General features: G+C 45.9%; 1 protein-coding gene across 3 annotated transcripts in view; it reads left to right on the top strand.

Moving 5' to 3' along the window:
- Window positions 1-24,468, top strand: part of ugt8 (UDP glycosyltransferase 8) — a 40,146-nt gene extending 15,678 nt beyond the window's left edge. For 2 of the 3 annotated variants that reach the window (XM_056280130.1, XM_056280129.1), the window contains exons 4-6: window positions 17,069-17,145; window positions 18,972-19,191; window positions 20,076-24,468. In XM_056280130.1, coding sequence (XP_056136105.1) covers window positions 17,069-17,145; window positions 18,972-19,191; window positions 20,076-20,451 — 673 coding nt within the window. In that variant the 3' untranslated portion in view covers window positions 20,452-24,468. The remainder of the gene's footprint in view (window positions 1-17,068; window positions 17,146-18,971; window positions 19,192-20,075) is intronic. The other variant, XM_056280131.1, reaches the window with a different exon arrangement.
- The last annotated feature ends 509 nt before the right edge of the window (window positions 24,469-24,977 follow it).

Raw genomic sequence — 24,977 nt, 5'->3', positions numbered from 1 at the left:
AGGGAATAGCCTCTGGCCACCTGGTGGCCCTGTCCACAATAGTGAGGAGGAACGTATAACCACGGGAGGGGGGCAGGGGACCCACCAGGTCAACATTGACGTGGTCAAACCGCCTCTCTGGAACCACAAACGGCGCCAAAGGGGCCTTGGTATGGCGGTGCACCTTGGTGCGTTGGCACGCCACACACGAGCCGGCCCAGGCTCTAACATCCTTACGGAGCCCAGGCCAAACGAACTTGACGCTCACCAGCTTGGTCGAGGCCTTCACTCCCGGGTGGGAAAGGCCGTGGACGGTGTCGAAAACTCGGCGCCGCCAGGAAGTAGGCACCAGGGGGCGCGGTTGACCGGTGGAGATGTCACAGAGGAGGGTGGTGTTGGTCGCGTCAAACGTCACGTCCTCCAGCCGTAGGGGTCGACCGGTAGTCTTGAACGGTCGCGTCTTTGGCTTGGTCCGCTGCCATAGCGGCGTAGTCGAGTCCCAAGTGAACGGCGTTAACAACCGCCCGTGAAAGGCAGTCGGCGACGAAGTTATCCTTGCCCGACACGTGTTGTATGTCCGTGGTAAACTCGGAAACAGCCGCGAGATGGCGCTGCTGACGCCCAGACCACGGTTCTGAGGTTTTGGCCATACAGAACATCAGCGGTTTGTGGTCCACGAAAGTGATGAAGTGTCGGCCCTCCAATAGGAACCTAAAGTGTCTGGTTGCGAGGAAGAGACCCAGTAGTTCCCTATCAAAGGTGCCGTATTTGCGCTCGCTCTCACGGAGTTGTTTACTGAAGAACGCCAACGGATGCCAGCCCCCCCCCCACCCACTGCTCACACACGGCCCCCACGGCGTAGTTGGAGGCATCCGTTGTAAGGGCTATGGGGGCAGCAGGCGACGGGTGAGCTAGCAGCGCAGCGTTGGCCAGCGCGGTCTTGGCGGCCACAAAAGCCTCGCCCATCCCCGAAGACCAGTCCAGCTCATCCTTAGACTTCTTACCCCGCAGGGCCTCATACAGGGGACGCATGATGTGGGCGGCACAGGGCAGGAAACGGTTATAAAAGTTCACCATGCCCAGGAATTCCTGCAGCGACTGTACAGTGCGGGGGCGGGGGAACATGGTGACAGCCTCAACCCTGGCAGGGAGGGGAACGGCCCCCTGTGGAGTGATGTGGTGCCTGAGGAAGGTGATGGACGACTCCCCGAACTGACACTTAGCTGGGTTGATGATGAGGCCGTGTTCGCTGAGCCTGTCGAACAGCTGTCTGAGGTGCGTCATGTATTCCTCCACCGACGCGCTGGCCACAAGGATGTCGTCTAAGTACACAAACAAAAATGGCATGTCACGGAGCACAGAATCCATAAGGCGATGAAACGTCTGCGCCGCCCCTTTAAGGCCGAAAGGCATACGTAAGAACTCAAAGAGCCCAAAGGGTGTGATGACAGCCGTTTTTGGGACATCCAGTGGGTGGACCGGCACTTGGTGATACCCCCGCACTAAGTCGATTTTGGAATAGATGGCAGCGCCCGCCAGGTGGGTAGAGAAATCTTGTATGTGCGGCATGGGGTACCGGTCGGGGGTCGTGGCATTGTTTAGGCGACGGTAGTCCCCGCACGGGCGCCAACCCCCGTCCAGAACGGCGGACAATGCCGAGGCGCTCCATAGTCGAAAACTCCTCTCTGGCTATTGCGAGCTTGGCCGAGTCGAGGCGTCGGGCCCGGGCGTAAACTGGGGGGCCCACTGTGGTGATATGATGTTCCACGCCGTGTTTGGCCACCGCCGAGGACAAGGTGGGTGTGGTGAGCTCGGGGAAATTGGCGAGCAGGCGTTGGTATGGATCCCCCGGTGGAGAGTGTGTTAGCGAGGCACAGCGCTCCAGCCCCCCCAAGCGTGCAGGGGTATGACGCAAAAGAGACGGCATCAATCACGCGACAGTTTTTAACATCCACCAGCAGGTTGAAAGCACAGAGGAAACCCGCACCTAGGAGCGGGGTGGATACAGCAGCCATCACAAAGTCCCAGCCGAAACGTCGGCCGCCAAAACACACGTCCACATGTCTGATACCGTACGTCCGAATGGACGTGCCGTTGGCGGCGTCCATCTGGGGGCCGTGACTGTCGGTCATCGTGTCCACAGCTTGTGCTGGTAGTATGCTGAGTTGAGCGCCAGAGTCAACCAGCAGCCGCCGGCCCGACATGGAGTCTCTGATGAACAACAGCTTGCAGTCACGGCCGGCGCCCATAGCTGTTAACGAGCGCCGGCCTTGGCGTTTCCCTGAACCCTGTAATTGCAGGGTTTGCGACACTTTTGCTTTTGCCCCAAACCTGGCATGGTAATAACAGAGCCCGTCGTCAGGTTGGCGGCGGGCTGTCACCGCAGCCGCGGTGTCCCTATAGTCGTACACAGGTGGTGGTGGGGCGGTCTGGTGGGGTAGCAGGGCATGCACAAACTGTTGCCGGTTGGCCAGGAAAACCCTGTCTGCTTCAGCAGCCAGAGAACGGTAGTCCTTGGAGGCGGCGAGAGGAGAACTGGCCAGTGCTGTGCGTACAGGTGCGGGGAGCTGCCTCAGAAAAATGTGTGTGAAAAGAAAGGCCGGATCAGCCGATCCCAGCACAGACAGCATTTTTTCCATTAACTCAGACGGTTTGCCGTCGCCGAGGCCATTCAGGGACAGTAAACGGTCTGCCTTCTCCAGCTCCGACAGTTCAAATAGTTTCAAGAGGAATGTCTTTATAGCATCGTACTTGCCAGCAGCTGGCGGAGCTTCCAACAGTGTCATTGCTCGCGCCGTTGTCGATGCGTCTAACGCCACCACTACGTGGAAGTACTGCGTTGCATCCTGCGTTATCCCTCTCAGCTGGAACTGGGCTTCCACATGTTGAAACCACGGCCGTGGATTATGCTGCCAAAAGTCGGGTAGCTTCACAGTAGCGGCGTAAATGCTAGCGTTAGCAATAGCCATGTTGTTAGCACCGGCGTCGGGAGCGGGTACCGCGGCAGCATTATTCCCGGCGTCTTCGTTGTCAAACATACTCGTATTAGTAGTTCGATCACGTCGGGGTCACCAATGTGGAGTTAGAAAACAACGAGACAGGAGACGTGAGAGTAGACGTAGTCGACGTAGTTTACTAGCTCCAACTTAGCATGTCATACATTCGACAACGACACTGAACTGTGAACCGGAAGCGGAAGTGCATTATCTGACCCCTCGCCTCTTCCCTTAAAGGTACACCGTCCTCTTAGGTGAATGTCTCTCGTTATATACTAGATGTGGGTCACCACAGCCCTCAAGTTTAGGGTGTAGTTTTTATTTTGAATATATATATATATATATATATATATATATATATATATATATATATATATATATATATATATATATATAATGTTTTTCCACTTTGCATTTTTTATACACATTCTGTTTGACCTATCTGCTTAGGTCAAGGCTTTTTCAGCACTGAATGACTTTAAATACAAATATTGGGGGTTGGGGATGTGTTCATCGTGTATCAATGTGTGTAGTTTCAATATCCCATGATAATTTATCATGTTTTTACGTTTCTGTTTGCTCATTTCTCCAAGTTGAGGGCTGCCTTGGTATGGTTCTGTGTACATATTTTACATTTTAAGTAATTATTATTCAGCTTTACTATATTAGTAATTTTCAAAGCTTTTTAGTTTTATTAATGTGATAGGACATATGATATATGACAACTATCAATGGCAATGGAATTGCATCTAAAAATAGGCTTTTCTTTTAGTTTTTAACCCCTCCCAGTTTAATCCCACTTCCAGTTTCTTTCTGAATGCCAATCGTTTTATCACCCCAACAAATACAAATAGTGGCTGCACTGCACATCCCTGATGTGTAGGACACTGCAGGATATTGTGGGTCATTTCTCCAAGTCCAGTACTTTAAAGACCCTTTTCAGTCATATTTTAAGACATACGTATAAAATGCTCTGTTTGACATAATATCTTTTTTTTGTTTTTTTTTCTTCTTCAAAATAATGACCTTGTTAAAATTCCTAAACTCACGTATACCTCCACACTTATTAAAAAATCCAGAATGCAGAAACAGTGCCCCCATCTCTCTTGCATGAAGCTATAGTTCTGTCAAAACAACTGAATTGCACAGTAGCAAGGAAGAAATAATATTATTCCATGTTATTGTTACCTGGCTCTCTCCATCTGGCCCCCTAATCATTCCCTGTGTAATTTGCTCAATGATTCCTCCCGCTCCACCTTAAGCTGATGTGTGTTGAATGTTCTGGTTCAAAATGACTGCCGTGCGTGCATCACCCAGGTGGGTGCTACACATTGGTGATGATTGAAGTGAGTTTCCCCCCCTTCACTGTGAAGCACTTTGGGTATCAAGATAAAGTGCTGTATAGATGTGATAGTGGTTAGCGTGATCGCCTCACAGCAAGAAGGTCCTGGGGTGAGCCCTGGGGTAGTTCAACCTTGGGGGTTGTCCCGGATTGTTGTCTGTAAAGTTTGCATGTTTTCCCTGTGTCTGCGTGGGTTTCCTCCGGTTGCTTCCCACAGTCCAAAGACATGCAGGTCAGGTGAATCGGCTGTACTAAATTGTCCCTAGGTGTGTGTGTGTGTGTGTGTGTGCGCGTGCATGCGTGTGTGCGTTGGGCCTGTGATGATCTGGCGGCCTGTCCAGGGTGTCTCCCCACCTGCCATCCAATGACTGCTGGGATAGGCTCCAGCATCCCCATGACCCTGAGCAGGATAATAGGTTTGGATAACGGCTGAATGGATATTATTATTATCTATGAATATACAAATTATCCCCACCCTCAATTCATATCTCTCCCACCCCTCCGCCACTCGCTTGCAGCTCCCCACCCCTCCGCCGCTAAACAAGTGGCAATATCAAGTGGTAATAATCCAGCACTGAGACCTGGCCATCACCATTGACAACACCATGGTGACACCAACTCGGACTGCGAGGGATCTGGGTGTGATCCTGGATGACCAGCTGTCGTTTGCTGCAAATGTTGCATCAGTTGCTCGCTCCTGCATATTTCTCATCTATAACATCAGGAGGATTCGCCCATTCCTCACTGACGAGACGGCACAGGTGCTCATCCAGGCTTTGGTCATCTCCTGGCTGGACAACGGCAACTCCCTCCTTGCTGGCACCCCGGCGTTGGCCATCAGACCTTTGGAGCTTATTCAGAAAGCTGCAGCTCGTCTGGTGTTCAACCGCCCTAAGTTCTCCCACACAACTCCCCTTCTCATGTCCCTACACTGACCCCCAGTAACTGCTCGCATCCAGTTTAAGACTCTGGTGCTAGCCTACAGGGCATTGAAAGGAACAGCTCTTTCCTATCTCCAGGCCATGGTCAAGCCCTACAACCCCGCCTGACCACTTCGCTCTGCTGCCTCGGGACGCCTGGTTGCCCCGTCGCTCAGAGGTCCCTGCTGCAGATCGACCTGGTCACGGCTCTTGTCTGTCCTGGCCCCACAGTGGTGGAATGAACTCCCCACTGATGTCAGGACAGCGGAGTCGCTGCCCATCTTTCGGCGCAGGTTGAAAACTCACCTTTCCAAGAACTACTACCCTGTTACTTGCTCTTAGCACTTATTGTATTCACTCATTAAAAAAAAATCTCTTTCTTGCGCTTTTACTTTAGCACTGGTTTTGTTCTTAGATGCTTGTTTAGAGGGAAGATGCACTTATGACCTCGGATGACTAGTAGTTCTCCTGATTTCCTACGTTAAATGCACTTATTGTAAGTCACTTTGGATAAATTCAGCCACACATGTATGTATCGGAAACCAATTCCAAAGAAGAAGAAGAGCAAACTGGACAGGGCCGTGAACAATTGGACGTATCAGAATGCTAATGTATTTTATGCATCACTCTCTACAACATTAGAGGCACAACAGTAATAAATAACATGAGCCTTCTGGTTGGTTTGACTACGTTATCAATCAGCTAATAATGTGTTGTTAACCTTAGATAAACCTTGGTCCCACTCACCAGCTCTGACAAGTTATCTACCTTGTAAAGATAAACTATCAGACGCGCCGTTGGGAAGAAACGCTTTGAACACCATAGAAAGTCTTTGTCACACCCTCCACTTTCACCCAGCCTGCAGCCAGTCTCTCTCTCTCTCTCTCTCTCTCTCTCTCTCTCTCTCTCTCTCTCTCTCTCTCTCTCTCTCTCTCTCTCTCTCTCTCTCTCTCTCTCTCTCTCTCTCTCTCTCTCTCTCTCTCTCTCTCTCTCTCTCTCTCTCTCTCTCTCTCTCTCTCTCTCTCTCTCTCTCTCTCTCTCTCTCTCTCTCTCTCTCTCTCTCTCTCTCTCTCTCTCTCCAATTCACCTTACTGGCTCAGCGACCCCAACAGTATAAGAAAACTGGCTCTTCAACCACTCATCGCCAGATCGTTGTTTGAGCTACTACATTAGTCTCATGCGCTCGGCCACTCTGTAAATCTTTCAGAGTATTTTCCCAGTGTTGTTGCTTGTTAGTCTAATCGCCTTTTCATTGTGTTTAGTGTTGCTACTCTCTGGTTCTCTTGCCACTGCTTCTATACAATAGGATGGGTTAAATGCAGAAAACAAATTTCATTGTAACCTACACAATGACAAAATAAAGTGGCTCTCTTCTTCTGCCTGTCTGTCTGCCTTGCCTGTGGTCTCCGAGCTCGGTTCAGGCCAGCCGCACTTGCTCCTTCCTCCGCTGGTCTGGTGCGGCCCGGCTCTGCTATCCGCCTCCGCCTCCACTGCCATCATCGCTCCGCCGCCTGCCATCCTCAATTACCCCTTTTCCCTAGTACTCGCCTTCGTCCCTTGTTTGTGTCTTGTAACTGGGTTCACAAGTCTTGCCCTTAACAGTCTCTGGCAAAAGAGAAAGAAATATAAACTCACTGGTTGACAACATAAGTTTTGTGGCAAAATCCATCTGTTTTCGCGATAAAATTTCAAAACAGTGCTCTTGAAAATGGCTACTGCAAACCCGTGTTTTCTCTGGAAGTTTGGCTGGGATGTTAAGATTTTCCAAATAGATTGCACCAATTTCTCTCGGATTTTCGGATCCTTTAGTAATAAACGAAGCTCACTGTTTCTCCTTTTGTAAATTTGCAGCCGAAAACAGAACACATCTCAGCCATCCTTTTGGAAGTGGTGAAACTTATTGCGATAGATATGTTTTATGACATGTGTTTTACGACAGTTGCTATTGTAAATGGGAGGTGCCGAAAAGCAGTCAGGACGTTACACACGAATGCTGATGTTGTAGAGCCTAAGAGCACGGTGAATAATCCTATCCTTTAATTGCAAAATACTAAACTCTCGCAAGTCATTCTTATAATAAACAACAGCTAGTTTATTAGTTTATTACATGGTGTCAGAAGCGGTCGAGGATGGCAAAGTTTCAACCGCCAGAGAGCTTTTGCTTTGAGAAGCCCGCCTGGTGGCCCGACTGGGAAAAACGGTTTACCCGCAGCAGAACAGCTACTAAACTGGACAAAGAGGACGGCCCAGTTCAAGTAAGCACGCTGGTGTATGCACTCGGGAAAAAAGAAGCAGAAAATATTGTAACGTGCACGGACCGTCCGACCCGGGTCGGACCCTTAGTCGAGCAGTTGGCGATGTCTCCCGCGGTGCGGGAGATACGGGTTCGCGTCCCGGCTGCGGCAGTTCCTGCGGTTGCCCCCCGAATTCGCTACACTACCCCCCTCCTTCGGGAAGCGCAGCCGATGGAGGGAACCGCCACCACAGCCTTGATGTGAACCTGTGGCTCCCGCACCACAGGCGACAATATTAACCAGTCGACTAAAGGGTCCGACCCGTTAGCCAAGGGCCAACGTGTCTACTTGTCCGTGCACGTTACACTACCCCCCCCCCTTTCGGGATAGGGCGTCCCCGGCCGGACCGTCACAGCCGGGGGATCCGAAAAGTAGACACGTCGCCCGGGGTGCGGAATCCCCAGGTTCGCGTCCTGGCTGTGGCGATTCGCGGGGACGCTAATCTGGAAGGAAGGGGGCAATGTAACGATCACGGATGAATAGGCTTGGTAGCCCTTGGCTAACGGTTCGGACCCTTTAGTCGACTGGTTAATGTTGTCGCCTGCGGTTGCCCCCTGATTTCGCTACGAATTCGCTGTAACGTGCACGGATAAGTAGATACGTTGGCCCTTGGCTAACGGGTCGGACCCTTTAGTCGCGCGGTTGCGATGTCTCCCGCGTTGCGGGAGATACGGGTTCGCATTCCAGCTGCGGCAGTTCCTGCGGTTGGCCCCCGAATTCGCTACACTGGTGTTAGAAGTGGGATGCGCGCGGGCGCGCTTCCCGAAGGAGGGGGGTAGTGTAACGTACACGAATAAGTAGACACGTTAGCCCTTGGCTATTAACGTAGTCGCCCGTGGTGCGGAATACACGGGTTCGCGTCTCGGCTGTGGCGACGGTTCCTGTGCTGCCCCCCAATTCGCTACAATATTCTTAGCTCTTTCACCTACGGTGAGGGGGAAAACGAGTCGCAATATGAGGTTGTCTTGGCGAAGTTTGATGCATATTTTAACCCGAGACGCAACGTTATTCACGAACGAGCATGCTTTAACAAGCGCGTGCGGGAGAGCATGCAGAGACATTAATTTGTGCTCGGTACGATCTGTCGGAGCACTGCGACTTCGGGACAAACCGCGAGGAACACATCAGGGACCGTGTCGTGGTGGGCATTTGGGATAAAGGCTACAGCTGATCCCGAACCTCACTCTGGAGACAACTGTGCAGGAGGCGCGGCAGTCAGAGGAGGTAAAAGCTCAAGTTAGTCAGCAGGGAGAGGGCTTGTGCTATACAGGAGGTAACACAGCAACAGCACAAAGGCAAAATGGTGGCACCCACAGAGAGACAAGCACGGACTGTGACAGTGACTGCAGAAAGTGTGGACGGTGCGGCAAAACACAACACAGCCAGGAGGATAAGTGCCCAACAAGGAAGTCTACTTGCAACAAATGTGAGAAAAGTGCACACTGGGAGAGGATATGTAAAAGCAGGCTGGTGAGTGAAGTGACTGAGGGTGATGAACATGATGGACACTATTATCTGGGCTCAGTTAATAGCACACCTCACAATGATGATGAATGGACAGTTACATTGAACATCAGTAGTGTGCCCATAGAATTTAAAATTGACACAGGGGCTGATTGTAACATCATGAGTGAAGCGGTGTACAAAACACTCGAGCCCAAGAGAGTCCTCGTAGGCCAAAGAAAGTACTGAGTGGTCCAGGGGGCGGTTTGAACTGTTTAGGGCAGTTTATAACTCAGACCAGCTACAAAGGCAAACCATACACATTCAGGCTCTATATTATTAGAGGGGCGAGCGTGAATAATCTACTCAGCAGGCCTGTAGCTTTAGCAATGGGGCTAGTAAAGAGAGTGTATGAAATCAGCAGCAGTGAACAGGAGTTTGGTCTACTTAAAACACAGCCTGTAAAAATAGTGCTGCAGGAAAATGGCCCAGCCCTATGCAGTCTGCACCGCACGCCATTTCCCCATACCCCTCCTGGGTGCAGTGAAAGAAAAGTTGGAACGGATGGAAGCCAACGACATCATTGAGGCTGTGGACTGAACCCACAGAGTGGTGCGCCCCGATGGTGCCAGTCCCAAAAAAGTCGGGTAAAGCACACATCTGTTTCGATTTAAAGAAGCTGAACAAAGCTGTCAAGAGAAAGAGGTTCATACTGCCGACATCAGAGGAGATGATCACTCAGCTCAATGCCTTCACAGTCTCCCATCATTAGACGCAGCCTCGGGGTTCTGGCAGATCCCACTGGACAAAGACAGCCAGAGGTTGACTACCTTTATTACATCGTATGGAAGGTATTGTTTTAAACATCTTCCATTTGGGATCACCAGTGCCCCTGAGATCTTTCAGAGAAAGATGATGGAGACGCTGGAGGGGCTGCAGGGAGTTGCAGTTTTCACGGACGACATCATCGTCAACAGCAGCGACATGAGAGAGCGCGATGAATGGCTGCAGAAAGTAATGGAGTGACTAGAGTCTGCAGGCCTAAAGCTGAACACAGAGAAATGTGTGCTGAGAAAGAGGGAGCTACACTTCCTGGGTCAGGTGATCAATAACGATGGTATGCAACCTGACCTGGCCAAAGCGTCTGCAGTCAACAACCTCAACCCACCTGAAAACGTCCAAGAGCTGAAGAGGGCGCTCAGCATGATAAATTACCTAAAGAAATACATTCCCGACCTAGCTACAGTGGGCCAGCCACTGTATGGACTGCTAAAGTCTGACTCAGTGTGGTTGTGGGGTCCAGCGCAGCAGACAGCCTTCAAACGAATCAAAGAGCTCCTCACAACATCACCTACCTTGGTGTTCTATGATGTAAACAAGAGCCCAGTAGCTCAGCCGACGCAAGTAGCCATGGGATAGGTGGTATCCTGTTGCAGCTCCATGGCGAGGACTGGAGACCGGTGGCATACTGTTCAAGGTGACTGAGCAATGCTGAAATGAGGTACGCTCAAATAGAAAAGGAGTGCCTGGCGTGCATGTGGGCATGTGAGAGGTTTGAAATGTACCTCCACGGCCTCGGTCTGCCTGCATTCAAACTGATCATAGATCACAAACCCCTCATTCCACAGATGAACTCTAGAGATCTCAACAGTGTGCTGATCCGCTGCCAGAGACTTCTCATGCGGTTGATGAGGTTCAACCTGGAGGCAGAATATGCACCGGGGAAGACCCTCGTCGTGGCAGACATGCTGTCCAGGAGTCCGCAGAGGGACCCAGAGCACAGCCGAGACAGTCACACAGATGTGGAGTGTTACTTTGCAGCTGTGATCAGCAGCATTCCAGCATCGCCACAGAAGATGGACAGCATCTGAGCAGAGACAGCAGCTGACAAGCAGCTCCAAGAAGTGATCAGGTACATACAAGGGGGGTCGCCTGAACACACCACACACACACACACGCAGCTGTGTCAAAGACTACTTTCCAGTGAGAAATAAACTGTCAGTACATGACGGGGTAGTCACCAGGGGGAGTAGGATAGTGATACCACGGTCAATGAGGTCAGAGATACTAGAACGCATACATGAGGGCCACCAAGGGCTTAACAAATGCCGAGATAGAGCCAACACTTCAGTGTGGTGGCCTGGCATAGCCTCGCAGATTACACATAAGGTCGAGAACTGCATGTACTGTCGTGAGCAGAGGAGAGCACAGAGCAGAGAGCCTCTCCCAGACAGGCTGTGGAAGAAAATCGGCATAGATTTAAGTGAACATGAAAGAGAAAATTACCTGGTCATAACGGACTACTACTCTCGATACCTGGAAATACTCCACATGTCAACCACACCAAGCGCACAGGTAGCCTTGAGGCTAAGAGCTACATTTGCCTGTTATGGAATACCGGAAGAGGTTGTCAGTGACAACAGGCCAGAGTTCAGTAATGATGTCTTCAGAGACTTTGCCTGTGAAATGGACTTCAAGCACATGACCTCTAGCCCCCATAACCTGCAAGGAAACGGACATGCAGAGCGTGCAGTCCAAACAGCCAAGGGGATTCTGAAACAAAAAGATCCTCTCCTTGCTCTCATGATCTACAGATCCTCTCCATACAGCAGCACGTGTGTCAGTCCGGCCGAACTCCTGATGGGGTGTAAAATCAGGATGACCCTGCCCATCCTTCCCAAGAATCTGCAGCCAAAGTGGCCGAGCCAACATCACGTCAGAGCTAGAGATGCTGCGGAGAAGAGTAAACAGGCCTTTTACTACAACAAGTGTCACGGCGTGAAAAAGCTCACATCACTACAGCAAGGAGACCATGTCCTCACAAGGCTGGACCATCAAAAAGCCCGGGCCACATCGGCGGTAGTGGCAGGTGAGAGCACTACACAGAGGTCATACATCATCGAGGCGGAGCAAGGAGCTCTGTACAGGCGAAACCGTTGCCATCTCCAAGCGGTGCCTATTGCAGGGTCCCCAGTGGAGGCCAACACAAACCCCAGGAATTACCCACCAGACATTCAGGCGAGCCCAAAACAAAGCTCACCTGGCCCAAAAGTGAACACTGATGGACTGCCACAAACAGTGGAGTAAGTTTCACTTGAACATTGGGGGGGACACATTTAGTGGGGGGTGAGGGGTCCTCCCCCTGGAAATTTTGAGCATCACACATTTAATTTCCTGCATTCTGGTGAATTTGTATGCACCAATTTGCTCTTTTTCTACATCAATTTATTGTGGAAATGTCTTATTTATGTAAAAGAAAAACAACTTTCAGATAGGCTGGCCTATCGGATATCTTCTGTTACTTTCCTCTTGCTGATGTTGACTCTGTGAATGAAAGTAGTAGATGCATTTGAACTAATACAATACCCTTGGCACAAATTTGTTTGTAGATGTACCTATTATGTTATCTCATGTGCCCGAAATGATCAGTTGAAGTTCATTTAAGCTAACATAAACATCTAGGGGCTACTGTTAGCAAGCGCTAGCGAACTAGCTAGCTAGTTAGTCTGAACTGATAACCCCAAACACAAGTTATAAACTAGGTAAGGCTATAATTCACCCGGAAATACGTAAGAAAATCTAACTCAGAAACCCCAAAGGTAAGAAAGGGTGGTGTACTGGGCTAGACAAGCAAGCTGGCTAGCTATGTTACTTACACTTGCTTATACAATCATTCATGATCCGGTCTCCTGGTTGTCAGGAGCAACTGCAAGACAGCGACGAGGTCGGCAATCCCAGTGGCAAGGTTAAAATGGTATGGTCCAAGCATAGGGGTGTATGAAATCGTTGGAAAACAAGTATGAATGACATTTTAAGTTGTTCGACTGTTTGTGTTGTTATTTTACCTTTTTTGGCGAGGGAGTTAACATTATCATTCATGATATATTTTTTGGGGGGGACAAATTCACCTCTTCTAAATATTGAGGGGGACATGTCCCCCCTGACCCCCCCAAAAGTTACGCCTGTAGCCACAAACCAGGTCTGGAAGGCTTATTAAACCTGTCCAGAGTCTTGACCTGTGAAGGGAAGGTTTAGTCAGAGACTTGAGTTTGAAAAAAAAGAGGAAAAACAGGACTGTCACGGTTTAGTGTGAAAAAAAAAGTATGACATTGTTGGTTATGCATGTTTGTTGAGAGACATAACTGTTGGTAAACATTTATGCTTTCTCTCTTCGGTTACTATTAGGCCACAAGAGGGTGCTGTTGTTTATATTAAGCATTGAGTGTTACGTGGCTATGGATGATGGCAGTATCTAAAAGGGGGCGATGTCATAGAGGTGAGTTTTATGACATGTGTTTTACGACAGTTGCTACTATAAGTGGGAGGTGCCGAAAAGCAGTCAGTACGTTACACATGGATGCTGATGTTGTTGTGGAGCCTAAGAGCATGGAGAATAAACCCATCCTTTAATTGCAAAATACTGAACTCTCGCTAGTCATTCCTATAATAAACAAAAGCTAGTTTATTAGTCTATTACACTTACAGCTGGCAAAATTACGACACCACTTCTCCTCTGGCTCGCTTTGCTGAAGCAAGTGCACATAATCATATGTAAAGCACCACCCTGTCCATTAACGGGATTGGTTCCTTAGGGTTGTGACATACGAAACCCTGCCTGTCTGAATCCGTTTTTTTTTAGTCTGTCCTCGGTACATTGCAGTTTCAAAGCAGATACGCTCAGCCATGGCGTCAGCTGCTTATTTTGCTCTTGATGTCTGTAACATTACCCTAACACCACATGTACATGTTAACAAGGTTAGGAACTTGAGTTTCATTGGAGGGGGTCTTTAACAGATAGGCTTATCATAAGTCTCTGGCACAGGAGATGAAGTGCTGATCTGTATATGTACCTTGCCATTCATGTGTGTCTGTATCTCAGTGTGCCCTTTATATGTGTATGATGGTGTTAGGTCATTGGGTGGGGCATAGGATTTCTCACTGGTGTTTGCAGTACAAACAACAAATGAATGATTTAAACTGACACAACTGGCAAAGTGGGACTTGATATTCGAGTTAGAACCTCAGCTGTGCCATTAATTCAGTATCAGGTGTGTATGCTGGGGCTAATGCCAGGCGATGGAAGGGCCATGTGGAAGATTTTGGAGTAGTTAAAAACTAGGCAGGCTGGAATCTTCTGGATGGGTTTCAATGACTAAACTGAGTCTTCACAATTTTGCTGCCCATCACAGGCCCAAAATACATGAACAGTGGGAAGAGGAGGAGCTCTGAGGAGAGGGAAAAACTGAGAGAAATAAAATGTGTCATTGAAAAAGTGGCTGTGTGACTATCGGCTTAAACTGGCAGGACAGTGAAGAGAGAAGTAAATAAGAGAGTTGGGGTTTAAAGGTACAACATATAAGTTTAGCAACTTGAACAATTAAATGATAGAAACACACTCATGGGAGTTTTGCAAGTATGCTAATTATTTCTTCAGAAAAAAAAAGTTATTATTTTTTTTCTTTTCTTCCAAACTTGATGGCCTTACAACATCTGTTAAGTTGTGGTCAGAATTCAAACACAACAGCGGGTCCGACATGGGAGTGTGTGCCTAAGCAGCCAATTGGAATTGGATCCATCCAAACTAAGAAATTTAATTGGCTGTAAGGCGTACATGAGACATGAAAATAAATAGGCAATGTGATTTGTTTCACAGTTTGTTTTTTATTAAATCGCTTAAGTAGATAAACTTGGACATTGTTCCTTTAACACAGAAGGGTGGTGGTCGAAACATACGTATGCAAATGTGTTATATGCCACCTGCAGTGGGAAAAAAAGCATCCTCACACATGCATGCAAAACAGAGACAAAAGGCAAAGAAACGGTTTGATATCCAAATAATTCAGGCGCTGCTTAAACGGCTTTAAGTGATTAAGGCTCTGGTTTCACTTCTCTGTATTTGGAAAGCTGAATTAATAATAATGAACCACCAAATTGTGTTTATGCTGTTCTGCTTCATTGCCTGAGCAGCACTATATGATGATGATGTGAAAAAACAGGTTGTGTGATGCACCCCTTGTTTACATAACACCACATCCTCCGTTCCAGTGGTGATAACAGGGATCCTTTTATTGACTTATAGGAAATAAGACAGTTATGTAACAATTTGACAAAGATCCTTACAAAAATATAGCATGTGTCACTGCTAGTCAGCTACTTCCTGTAGCATGAAACCACCTCTTCCTCATCATTGTGACTGGTATACTTAGAAAGCTTACCTTTGCTAAAAAGTGTTTCTCAAGACTCAAGACTACCTCTCCCAAAAAAGAAAAAAAGCCTCCCATTTTGTCAACATGACCACTTTGTCTACTACAGTTGGTCTGAGTAATCAGTTTAAGCAATATTTTGATGTCTTGGTGTTTACGTTGTTCGAAAAATGCATTTTTTTTTCAAATATCCATGAACAAATGGGTTCTTTTTTACTAAGTTGTCACACCTACCACTTTCTGTCACTGTCTAATTATGAAAGCGGGTAGTACTCAAGCAAACATGTTCAGCCATTTTCTACATTGGTATTTTCATGTTGTTGTTGTTGTTGTTGTTGTTGTTGTTGTTGTTTTTTTTTGTTCTTTATGCGTTATTTCAGAACACCACAGCAACGTTCCTATATGTCTTCTTGTCAGGAAGTTGAGTTAGGTTCAGATTAGGTGACGTTCCCAAATATTTTCAATCCAAGCCTTTATTTGCTTCATTTGGTCAGTTTTCGTGCTCTTAACAGCCGCTGTGACTCAGCTGTCCTAAGTGTCGGCTCTCGTGTCCATAAGGTTAACAACCAATGAGCTGTCAAGGGAAAGTATAATGCACAGGTTTTACATTACAGTGGAGAATGCACATGTAATATGAAATCACTCCCCCTCACCTCCAGTTCTCACTGGGGAGTGGTAATCCCATATCGTCTGAGACCTAACTTCCTCTTCTTTCTATTTTCTGTACAAAGGAGCTTGCTCACACGCGGCACCAGTAGCAGCAAAGAAGATGCTGACTCTTCATCTATTTTTTTTTTCTTCCCACATGGTCATAGCTACTGGCCTCCGGGGGTTGGTTGGCTACGAAAATGAGGCAACCTCGCAATGTTCTTATGGTGCAAAAAGAGATGTGAAATGTTGCGAGGGAGTCGTTTCAGTCACTCTGTGATTTCCTTTTCGTCTATCGTGACACTCAAAGAGCAGCGAGATTCAGAAACTGCAGTCTTTAAGTTTGACATGATCTCTAGCTAGAGGTCAAGTCTCATGAAAGTTAGCTATTTCCATGTTTACGTTGTACAAACAATGCCTGATCACCATGTCCAGTGACCTCTCACATGGTTGTGTGGTCTCACAAAGCCAATTGCAACCTGGCAAAGACATAAACATGCACCAATAAATTGGAAGATTGAGCAAAAGATGTCTAATTTGTGTTATGCTTGCTCTGGTGTTGACCTTACCCTGATCAAAATAAAAAGTCAAGTCAAGTCAATTTTATTTGTGTAGCCCAAAAAGGCATTCACATGACTGTTTCTTAAGTCAGAGCAATGCCCAAGATTTTTTTTTTGTTGTGATTTTCCCGTTTTTCTCCCCAATTGTACCGGGCTAATTACCCCACTCTTCGAGACATAGCATGTGAGAGGATCACGCCATTCCCCCCAGTTCCCCCTCCCCCCCAAATGGGCGCCCCTGACCGACCAGAGGAGGCACTAGTGCAGCGACCAGGACATATACCCACATCCGGTTTCCCACCCGCAAACACAGCCAATTGTGTCTGTAGGGACGCCCATCCAAGCCGGAATTAACACAGGGATTTGAACCGGAGATCCCCGTGTTGGTAGGCAACAGAATAGACCACTACGCTACCCGGATGCCCAATGCTATGCCTAAGATTTCAACAGTACATACTTAGTGACTCAAGAAAAGCCCATTGCCTAACACCAGTGTTTCCTCCCTCAGCTGATTTGTCTGTGTTGTGTAGGTGATATTATATGTAGGTAATTTTATAACATACTATGATTATCCCACCCACTCTGATGATAGTGAGAAATTGAAATTGTATTGAGCTTGAAGCGTAGGGAACTCATGTTCACGTTTTCTTTTTTCTTTCTATCCTCTTCTTCCCTTCGTTTAGATTTTCGGGGGTCCCGCCCAGTAACCTTGGCAACAACACAAAGCTTGTTGAATGGATGCCTCAAAACGACCTGTTGGGTAACTACAGAGAATTAAAACAACATTATGTGTATTTCAGTTTTTCTCGTCTGCTGTTATCCCAACAGTATAACTGATTTCCAAAAGCTGCCGTACAATAACACTGTTAACACATATTACAACAGTTAAATTCAAGTGTTTTTATTGTACCTTTTAAGAAATGAGGCACAAAGTACTTTAAAAAGAAAAAACAAACAAAAAAGCAAGCAGTAACATAAAGCAATAATCAATGGCGATGAGCAGTTGTACGATGTACAGTAAAAGAACTTCACAAGCCAAGATAAAATTCAGATATACACAAGGAAACTATTAAAGCAAGCCTCTAAAAGGGAGTTTTCAAATAGATGCAACTGTTTCAGCTGTTTATAGGCTGGTCCATATTTGATTAAAGTAAGTGACTAACCTGTGGCCTTATTACGGCACTTTCAAACATGAAAACCAAACTAAGTTGAGTCTAGCTTGTTGACATACTCTTGTTCAGTGTCTCTGCCAGATAGAGGCAAGATGCATCATTAATACATACTTTGGTGCTCGGGTGGGACAAAAGTACAAACTCACAAACACTAACGTCCCAACACTGAAGGTCATGTTTCAAGTCCCAGTGTTGCCTCAGGCTTAGCCGGGCTTCACAGAGAACCATGATTTGCAATGATCCTGGGTGTGGAGCCAGTAGGGGCACCATGTCCCACAGTTAAATTTGCATCTGCTACGGGCTGTTAGTCACCTCTACAGCTGCAAGTGTATCTGGGGGAGATGGGGTGGGGCTCAGCGTGCTCCCTCAGAGATAAATGTAGCTGGCAGGGGAAAAAAAGTGGTTGGTGAATCCACGGTTTATTGGAGGATGCAGGTGGTAGTCTATGCCCTCCTCAACCACTGTACCAGTTGTTGCAGTGCTGGCACATAAGGAACACAGGGAATCGGACACCCCAAATTGGGGGGAAAAATTCAAAATGCATGCTTTTGTTGTAGATGTGGAGTAGATGTAGGGAAGCTGAGGGCCACTTTGTTTCTGTTGGGAATGCAAACACTCAGCAGTGGACCCCGAACAGGGAAAAGTCGTTTACTCATTAAACCTTTTCAAGAGTTAAATTTTGACAGATAGAGGAGCGCGCGCGCGCGCGCATACACACATACACACACACACACACACAAACACAAAGAGGGGCAGTTTGACCTTCCACTGCACCTTTCTGTGGGAGCACCTGCATTCACCTTGGTTAGTCAGGAATTCGAAGTATGGAGAGACTCACAGAAAAGCTTAATCTGTTTGGCTTTCTAGTTTATTGATAATGATCTTGTTAATAATTACTAGACGTTAAAATTGTTAGAGAAGGGGGTGTACATGATTTTATTTTGTCATTGAAATTATCATCTAGCAAAATGTCGCCAAGCAACTTCAACTGAAGAAGGGAGAACTGCTTCAAATTGCTCCTATAACATTTTTTGAGGTTATTTTCCAATTAATTGATGAATTACTGATTGCATGAAAACTGACACACACACACACACACACACACACACACACACACACATATTGGGAAAGACATTTACTGTTGAGTCAAGAAAGTGGGAACTACCAAATCAAATACCATTCAAAAGGAAAAAAGAGATAATAAAAAAAAACAATTTACGAGTGATTTAAGTATTTGATCTCTTAAGAGAGACCAATCACTCCCACATACAGAGATAAATCGCTCTCTTGCTCACTCACTCACTCACTCACTCACTCACTCACTCACTCACTCACTCACTCACTCACTCACTCACTCATACACAGACACACACACATTCTCAAATTTGGCGTTCTTGTCATTCCTACTGTCCAGGTCATTCCAACACACGGGCCTTCCTTAGCCATGGGGGGCTGAACAGCATCTATGAGGCCATGTACCATGGGGTGCCGGTAGTGGGCGTGCCCCTGTTTGGAGACCATTATGACACTATGACCCGTGTTGCAGCCAAGGGCATGGGTATTATGCTGCACTGGAAGACCATGACAGAGGAAGATCTCCATACTGCCCTGATCAGCATCATCAAAGACAGCAGGTTAGAATTATAAGTCACCACAGGGCATTCACACATTTATAGTCAAATACAGATATGATTATTGACCTCCACATTACGTGGTCTGCATGTATGGCTGCATTTAAAATAGGCAGTACATGTGCAATTACATGTTGGTGTTATGTGTTAAAGCCACTGCAAATGTCAGCGCCATCTCGTGACTATTTGTGGTGTCACCATGTTGGCCTCAATGCTTCATTCTATGGCCAACCCTGATCTACACCAGATGCGTTTTTAGTCATGCGTCTCGCTCACAAAAAAACCCCAAAACACTCCCGTTTTAATTAGTGAAGCTATCTGTAGAGTTACCGTGTTGGTAATCTTCTCGATTACGTCTTACACGCATCACCACGACCTTCTTTTTTCTTAAAATCTATATTTTTGGCTCATTATAATGCAGAGCTTGTGCACAGTATAGACGCGTTCAAACTGCTGATTATGATAACCACAAAATAAGGCAGAAAAAGAAAAAGGAGCATATTGTTGTTTCAACAACACAACATGTGGATTGGTCAAAATATTTATTGTAAAGTATCTGGATGCTTAAGTTTCATAGAAGGACAGTTGCATTTTACGAAGCATTTTTGTTCTCGTTTATCGAACTTGAATTTGCATTTTTCCATGCACAGCTTAAACAGGAATTAGTAGGGACACCGTCAGAGGCATCACATTTAGATGGTTTATGTAGCTTGCATGCTACTAACACAACATGACTAGTCTAGATCTGGCCTAATGGTGCATGTTGAGTGCTTTTGCTCTCTTTCTCCTGTGTTCATTCATATCCAGTCACCTATTAGGCGCACACACTGACAGGCTCAAATACCACCCACACATACTCACCCTTGTCTGTCATTTGTGTTCTTAAGGTACCGACAGAAAGCTCGCCTCCTCTCCACCATTCACAAAGACCAGCCGGGCCACCCCGTGACCAGGGCTGTCTACTGGATCAGCTACATCCTCCGACACCGTGGCGCCGACCACTTGCGCTCCTCAGTTTACGAGGTATCCACCTACCAGTACTTCCTGCTGGACGTGGTTCTCACTATGGTGGCTCTCTTAGCTCTGTTTGGCTTTGCCGTCTATCGGATAGGACAGTTGCTAAGGTCAAAGGTCAACAGCCAGAGAGGAGTTGAGAGCACCGAAGATGATAACATGGCAAATGGACATTGCCATAGTGACAGCATGGCTAACGGCAAGCACAAACGCAATGGCTCTTTGAGGAAAGAGAAGAAGATAAATTAGCACTTTGAAAGGTCAGGAGGGGGAAGGAAGACGTTGCTCTGTTGACTCAGATCTAGCTTTGGTTTACAAATAAAGAATATATAGCTAGGAAAGAAAGCTGATCCTAGGTCTGTGTCTAAAGGTAACTGCTAACAGAGCAAACAAGAGAATCAAGCAGGAAATGAAATGGATTTTGGGAGACATAGTCAGAAATTGGATGCCCAGTGTATGTGTACTGAGGCCAGTTTAACAAAACATCTTAACAACAGCAGCTACAGCAATGCAACATCAAAACCATTTGGAGAGTCGATGGGGAAAAAACGAGACACAGGAAGGACTGCTTCTTTTTTCATGTGCATCTCTCTGTTCTCTCTTTCTACTCTTCTCATCTGAAATGGAAGGATGATTTAAAATGGGGTCCAACACCGGGCACGAACCCCTCATCCTCAGAACAAACCAACTGCAAAATAAATAAATAACTTACAATATTTAATTCAGAAACTAATGTTTTAATTGCAATTTCTAGTTCATAAGCATCTGGCAAACTGTAAATAGTAGACAAACCTATTTATTACTGTAAAATGCATTGTAATGATGGACCTTGATAACTAAGCTTCTTTTTAAATTATTTAATTTATCGGTACTATCACTGCATGATGGCAAACATGCACTCCCACATTCTGAACTAATATTGTTCATGATTTGTTGTGTCCTTCATTGTTGCTTAAAGAATGCTGCCAGTCGCTGATGTAACTGCACACATCTGTGCAGTCTCCAACTAATTTATCCACAGTGCTCATCTCATTTGCAAACTTCAACCTTTGGAAACTAAAATAAGATTGGTGGAAGAACATGCAGAACCATTTATCACATCAAAATGTTCCCCTTTTTACTTTGGTAGTGCCAACGTGTGCCTGCATTGTGCTGGATCAGGACATACCCTGCTGTCCCTCTCAGGGCATCTCTAAGGGGTAGACATGTTCCCAGGCTGGCCTAGTACAGATTACCTCAACTCAGCTCCATTTGGCCTATCATTGTGAAAAAAGGGGATAATGTCATAGTTCAAGGGTAAGCAACAATGACTGCCAAGATGCTGTGGAGAACCAGGCCCAGCTAAAGAACAGACCCAGACTTTATCCGGCCCATTGATCAGGGATTAGTTTGCATGTGGATTTTAGGACCAGTTTCCTTTAAACATTCCCCCAGGTTTTGATCAGTCTTCACTGATTGCAAATGTTTTGGTGCACCACTTCACAATGAACATCACTCCAGTTTGATTTATTTGATGTATGGATGGATAGCGATAACCTTTATGTTGAGGATAAATTAGAGGATAATGGGCACATAGCTCTCAGGTAGTTGTTTTTGAACTTAATCATTATCCAGAACCACTAATTTATTTCGGTACAAGCCAGATAGTCTAAGCTGTCTAGGCTTATGTGCACATCAGGCAGGCTTACAGTATGCAGTTTAATTAACTTTGAGTGTGAATGATTCATTTTTCATATGGCCTTTAATTTAATGCAAATATTTGCATATATGGAATGCTTGGTTACTAGTGTGCATGTGTGCTCAATTTTATTTCTGAAGATGTGCGCACTACATCATTGTATAGCTTTGGCTGTGTAGGAATATAGGACAAAAATGACTTGTTTGTCTTACAAAGATAAAAAAAAAACTACAATTATTGGCTTTTATTATATATTCCTGTGATAAGAAGTAACGGTGATGACAGAGTCTTTATATACTAGTTAAAGAAGTGCTATTCAGGAAGTCTGAAGTTTAATTCAGCCGTTTTTCATGTTTGCCTCTCCACCATCAATATCTTTCATTGGTGAAGATCAGGGCTTTGAGATTTGGGAGGTTTAGGTTTTATCCTGCGGCCCTGACTTGTAAACCTGAATGCAGATGAAGGACGGATTTCTAGAAGTTAAATGATAGGTTTGCTTTTTTTTTTTAATCTCGACCTCAATAAAACATTGTCGGGCATCATTTTAAAAAACTGACCACTTCAAAATTGTGGAAACCACTTTGCTGGATCTCCTCGCTAGGCTTCAGCCCAGTCCCATGGGGCAAGCATTTAAGCTGTCAAAAAACGACAATATTTCTCTTTTTTTGGAAACGCAAAGCTCACAGCACAGTCACACATATATTGATTTATTTCATGTTTATTCACAATGTTTTGACCTGGAGCAAAATTCTGTTTTGGATTTGGATCTGATTTTAATAAATGTAAATCCCGGTAAATCCCAACCATCTGTAAATTTCTGCACTTGTGAGAGCAGGAGCTCTTGTAGCTCCGTGTCCCCTTAGAATAAAGGGAATTAAAATTAAGGAACTGTACAGACTTAGAAAAGAAAATTTATTCATTGAAATGCAAAATGATCATTTTAACTTGATGGAAACCATGATTTCAATGGGCCACATTAGTTCTTTTGTGCTGAAAGTGTCCCATTTTGGATAGATTACGGTTTTTGAAAGCTCTATTTTTTGGGGGGGGGTTCCCCCTTTTTCTCCCCAATTGTACCTGTCCAATTACCCCATTCCTCCGACCCATTCCGGTCGCTGCTCCACCCCCTCTGCCGATCCGGGGAGGGCTGCAGACTACCACATGCCTCCTCCGATACATGTGGAGTCTGCAGCCGCTTCTTTTCACCTGACAGTGAGGAGTTTCGCCAGGGGGACGTAGTGTGTGGGAGGATCACACTATTCCCCCCCAGTTCCTCCTCCCCTCTGAACAGGCACCCCGACCAACCAGAGGAGGCGCCAGTACAGTGACGAGGACACACTCACATCCGGCTTCCCACCCACAGACATGGTCAATGGTGTCTGTAGACGCCCGACCAAGCCGGAGGTAACACGGGGATTCAAACAAAATAGACCAATACACTACCTGGACTCCCGCTTTTTGAAAGCTTAAATGATTGCCCCATTGGACTGTGTTGAGGTCCAGTGGGAAAATTCAGATTCTAGATACTGAGGCAGTCAGTGAAGGTTTTTTTTTTTATCAGCGTGATTCTGAATGACACAAGATGATGTTGTAATGAGGTCTGTGTTAAAATAATTTTAAAATAAAAATCAAACCCATTCTGAAGGAGAAGATGAGGAGAAACGCAGTTCGGAACTGAGATGTCGTCTCTTCATCTAGGACAGCTTAGTGGTTTTGGCTGATTTGGATTTGTCTCTTAAAATGTACAGGCATTTCATCTTTGTTGCTGTAACAGCGGCATAGTCCACATTGCAACTGCAGAGTGCCGATGTCCGAGGAAAGAGATGGTTTACCAAGCGACTAAAAACGTTCACCAGGAATAAACTACCACAATGCAACCACCAAGCATGAAGGAAGCAAATGCTATGATTAAATCAAGTTGAAAAGTTGATTATTGACAACCCTCAAACCAACATGCAAATGTTGACATCTCGTGTACAACAAGTTGGGAAAAGGTCAAATGTTCCCCTGTGAGCTCGTGAGCTGGCCCGGCCCTGCTATGAACTGACACTGCATTATATACTTGAATCTTCACCAGAATCAACATCAACATCATCAATAACTTAAACTCTTGGGGTGGAAACTGGGCCTTTAGTGACACAAGCAATGACCAGGGAACAGAGAGAGGGCGGAAAACCCCTCGCAAATAAATGTCTTTTTTATGATTTCAGTATTAATATAGTATCAATTTCATGTAGTCCATCTTCATATGGCTTTCTTTTCTTATTTTTGCTCACTGAAATTTCTCATCTCATGAAGTGTGTATTAGCAATGACCTAAGCTTTCCTTTTCTCCATTATTTTTTTTTTATTTCAATTTTGTGTACTCTGCCTTTTCTTTGTTTTCTGTCTTTTAACTTAATGGATTCTCAATAATTAATGCCAGGTATAGCTGCCAACTCACAGTGCTCCTAACCTGGGAATTTTTTTTTTCATGTCACTTTTGATTTTAAAAAAAAGTCAAATGTCCTGTCTTGTGTGTCCATGTTGTAAATATAATGATGTAAACAAAGAAAAAAAGCCCTAATGCTAAATAAACATTACATTTTGTTCACAGACACGATCCAAACATGCTTCTTCAAAAATACACCTAAACAAGGACACATGAGCATTTGTCTCGATACTCTACCACCATTTGTTGGTGTTTTATTGTTGTTGTTTTATTTTGTTTTTTTTCCTTCCTTGGTCACAGATGCCTGACAGAGCTGGGCACCAATTTCATTCACATCGATGTTGTGGTGATGTGTGCAGTGTTGTGCACCATACCTTTTTGCCCCAGAAGGCAGACAGAAGGGGGTGGACTGAATGGACAATATTTCACACAGGGTGGCTGAAAAAATATGAGGCTTCTAGCTGGTCAAAAAGAGGAAGATGCTTCATTAAGTTTGGTGCTTTTTCTGACATGATTTTTTGCTTCAGTAGCTATACACTTTAAATCAAAATGCAACTTTTTGGACCAAAAGTCTGGTTTGAAAGTGGTCAGTGGTTGGTGATGCCTCGGAAGTGGTGCCACTGTGAACCAGTATGGAACAGACACACACCCATACAGATAAGCATCC

The sequence above is a fragment of the Lampris incognitus genome, chromosome 5, assembly GCF_029633865.1.
Source record: "Lampris incognitus isolate fLamInc1 chromosome 5, fLamInc1.hap2, whole genome shotgun sequence".
Lineage (NCBI taxonomy): Eukaryota > Metazoa > Chordata > Actinopteri > Lampriformes > Lampridae > Lampris > Lampris incognitus.
Note: the sequence above shows the minus strand (reverse complement) of the source record. Positions and strands in the feature narration are given on the sequence as shown.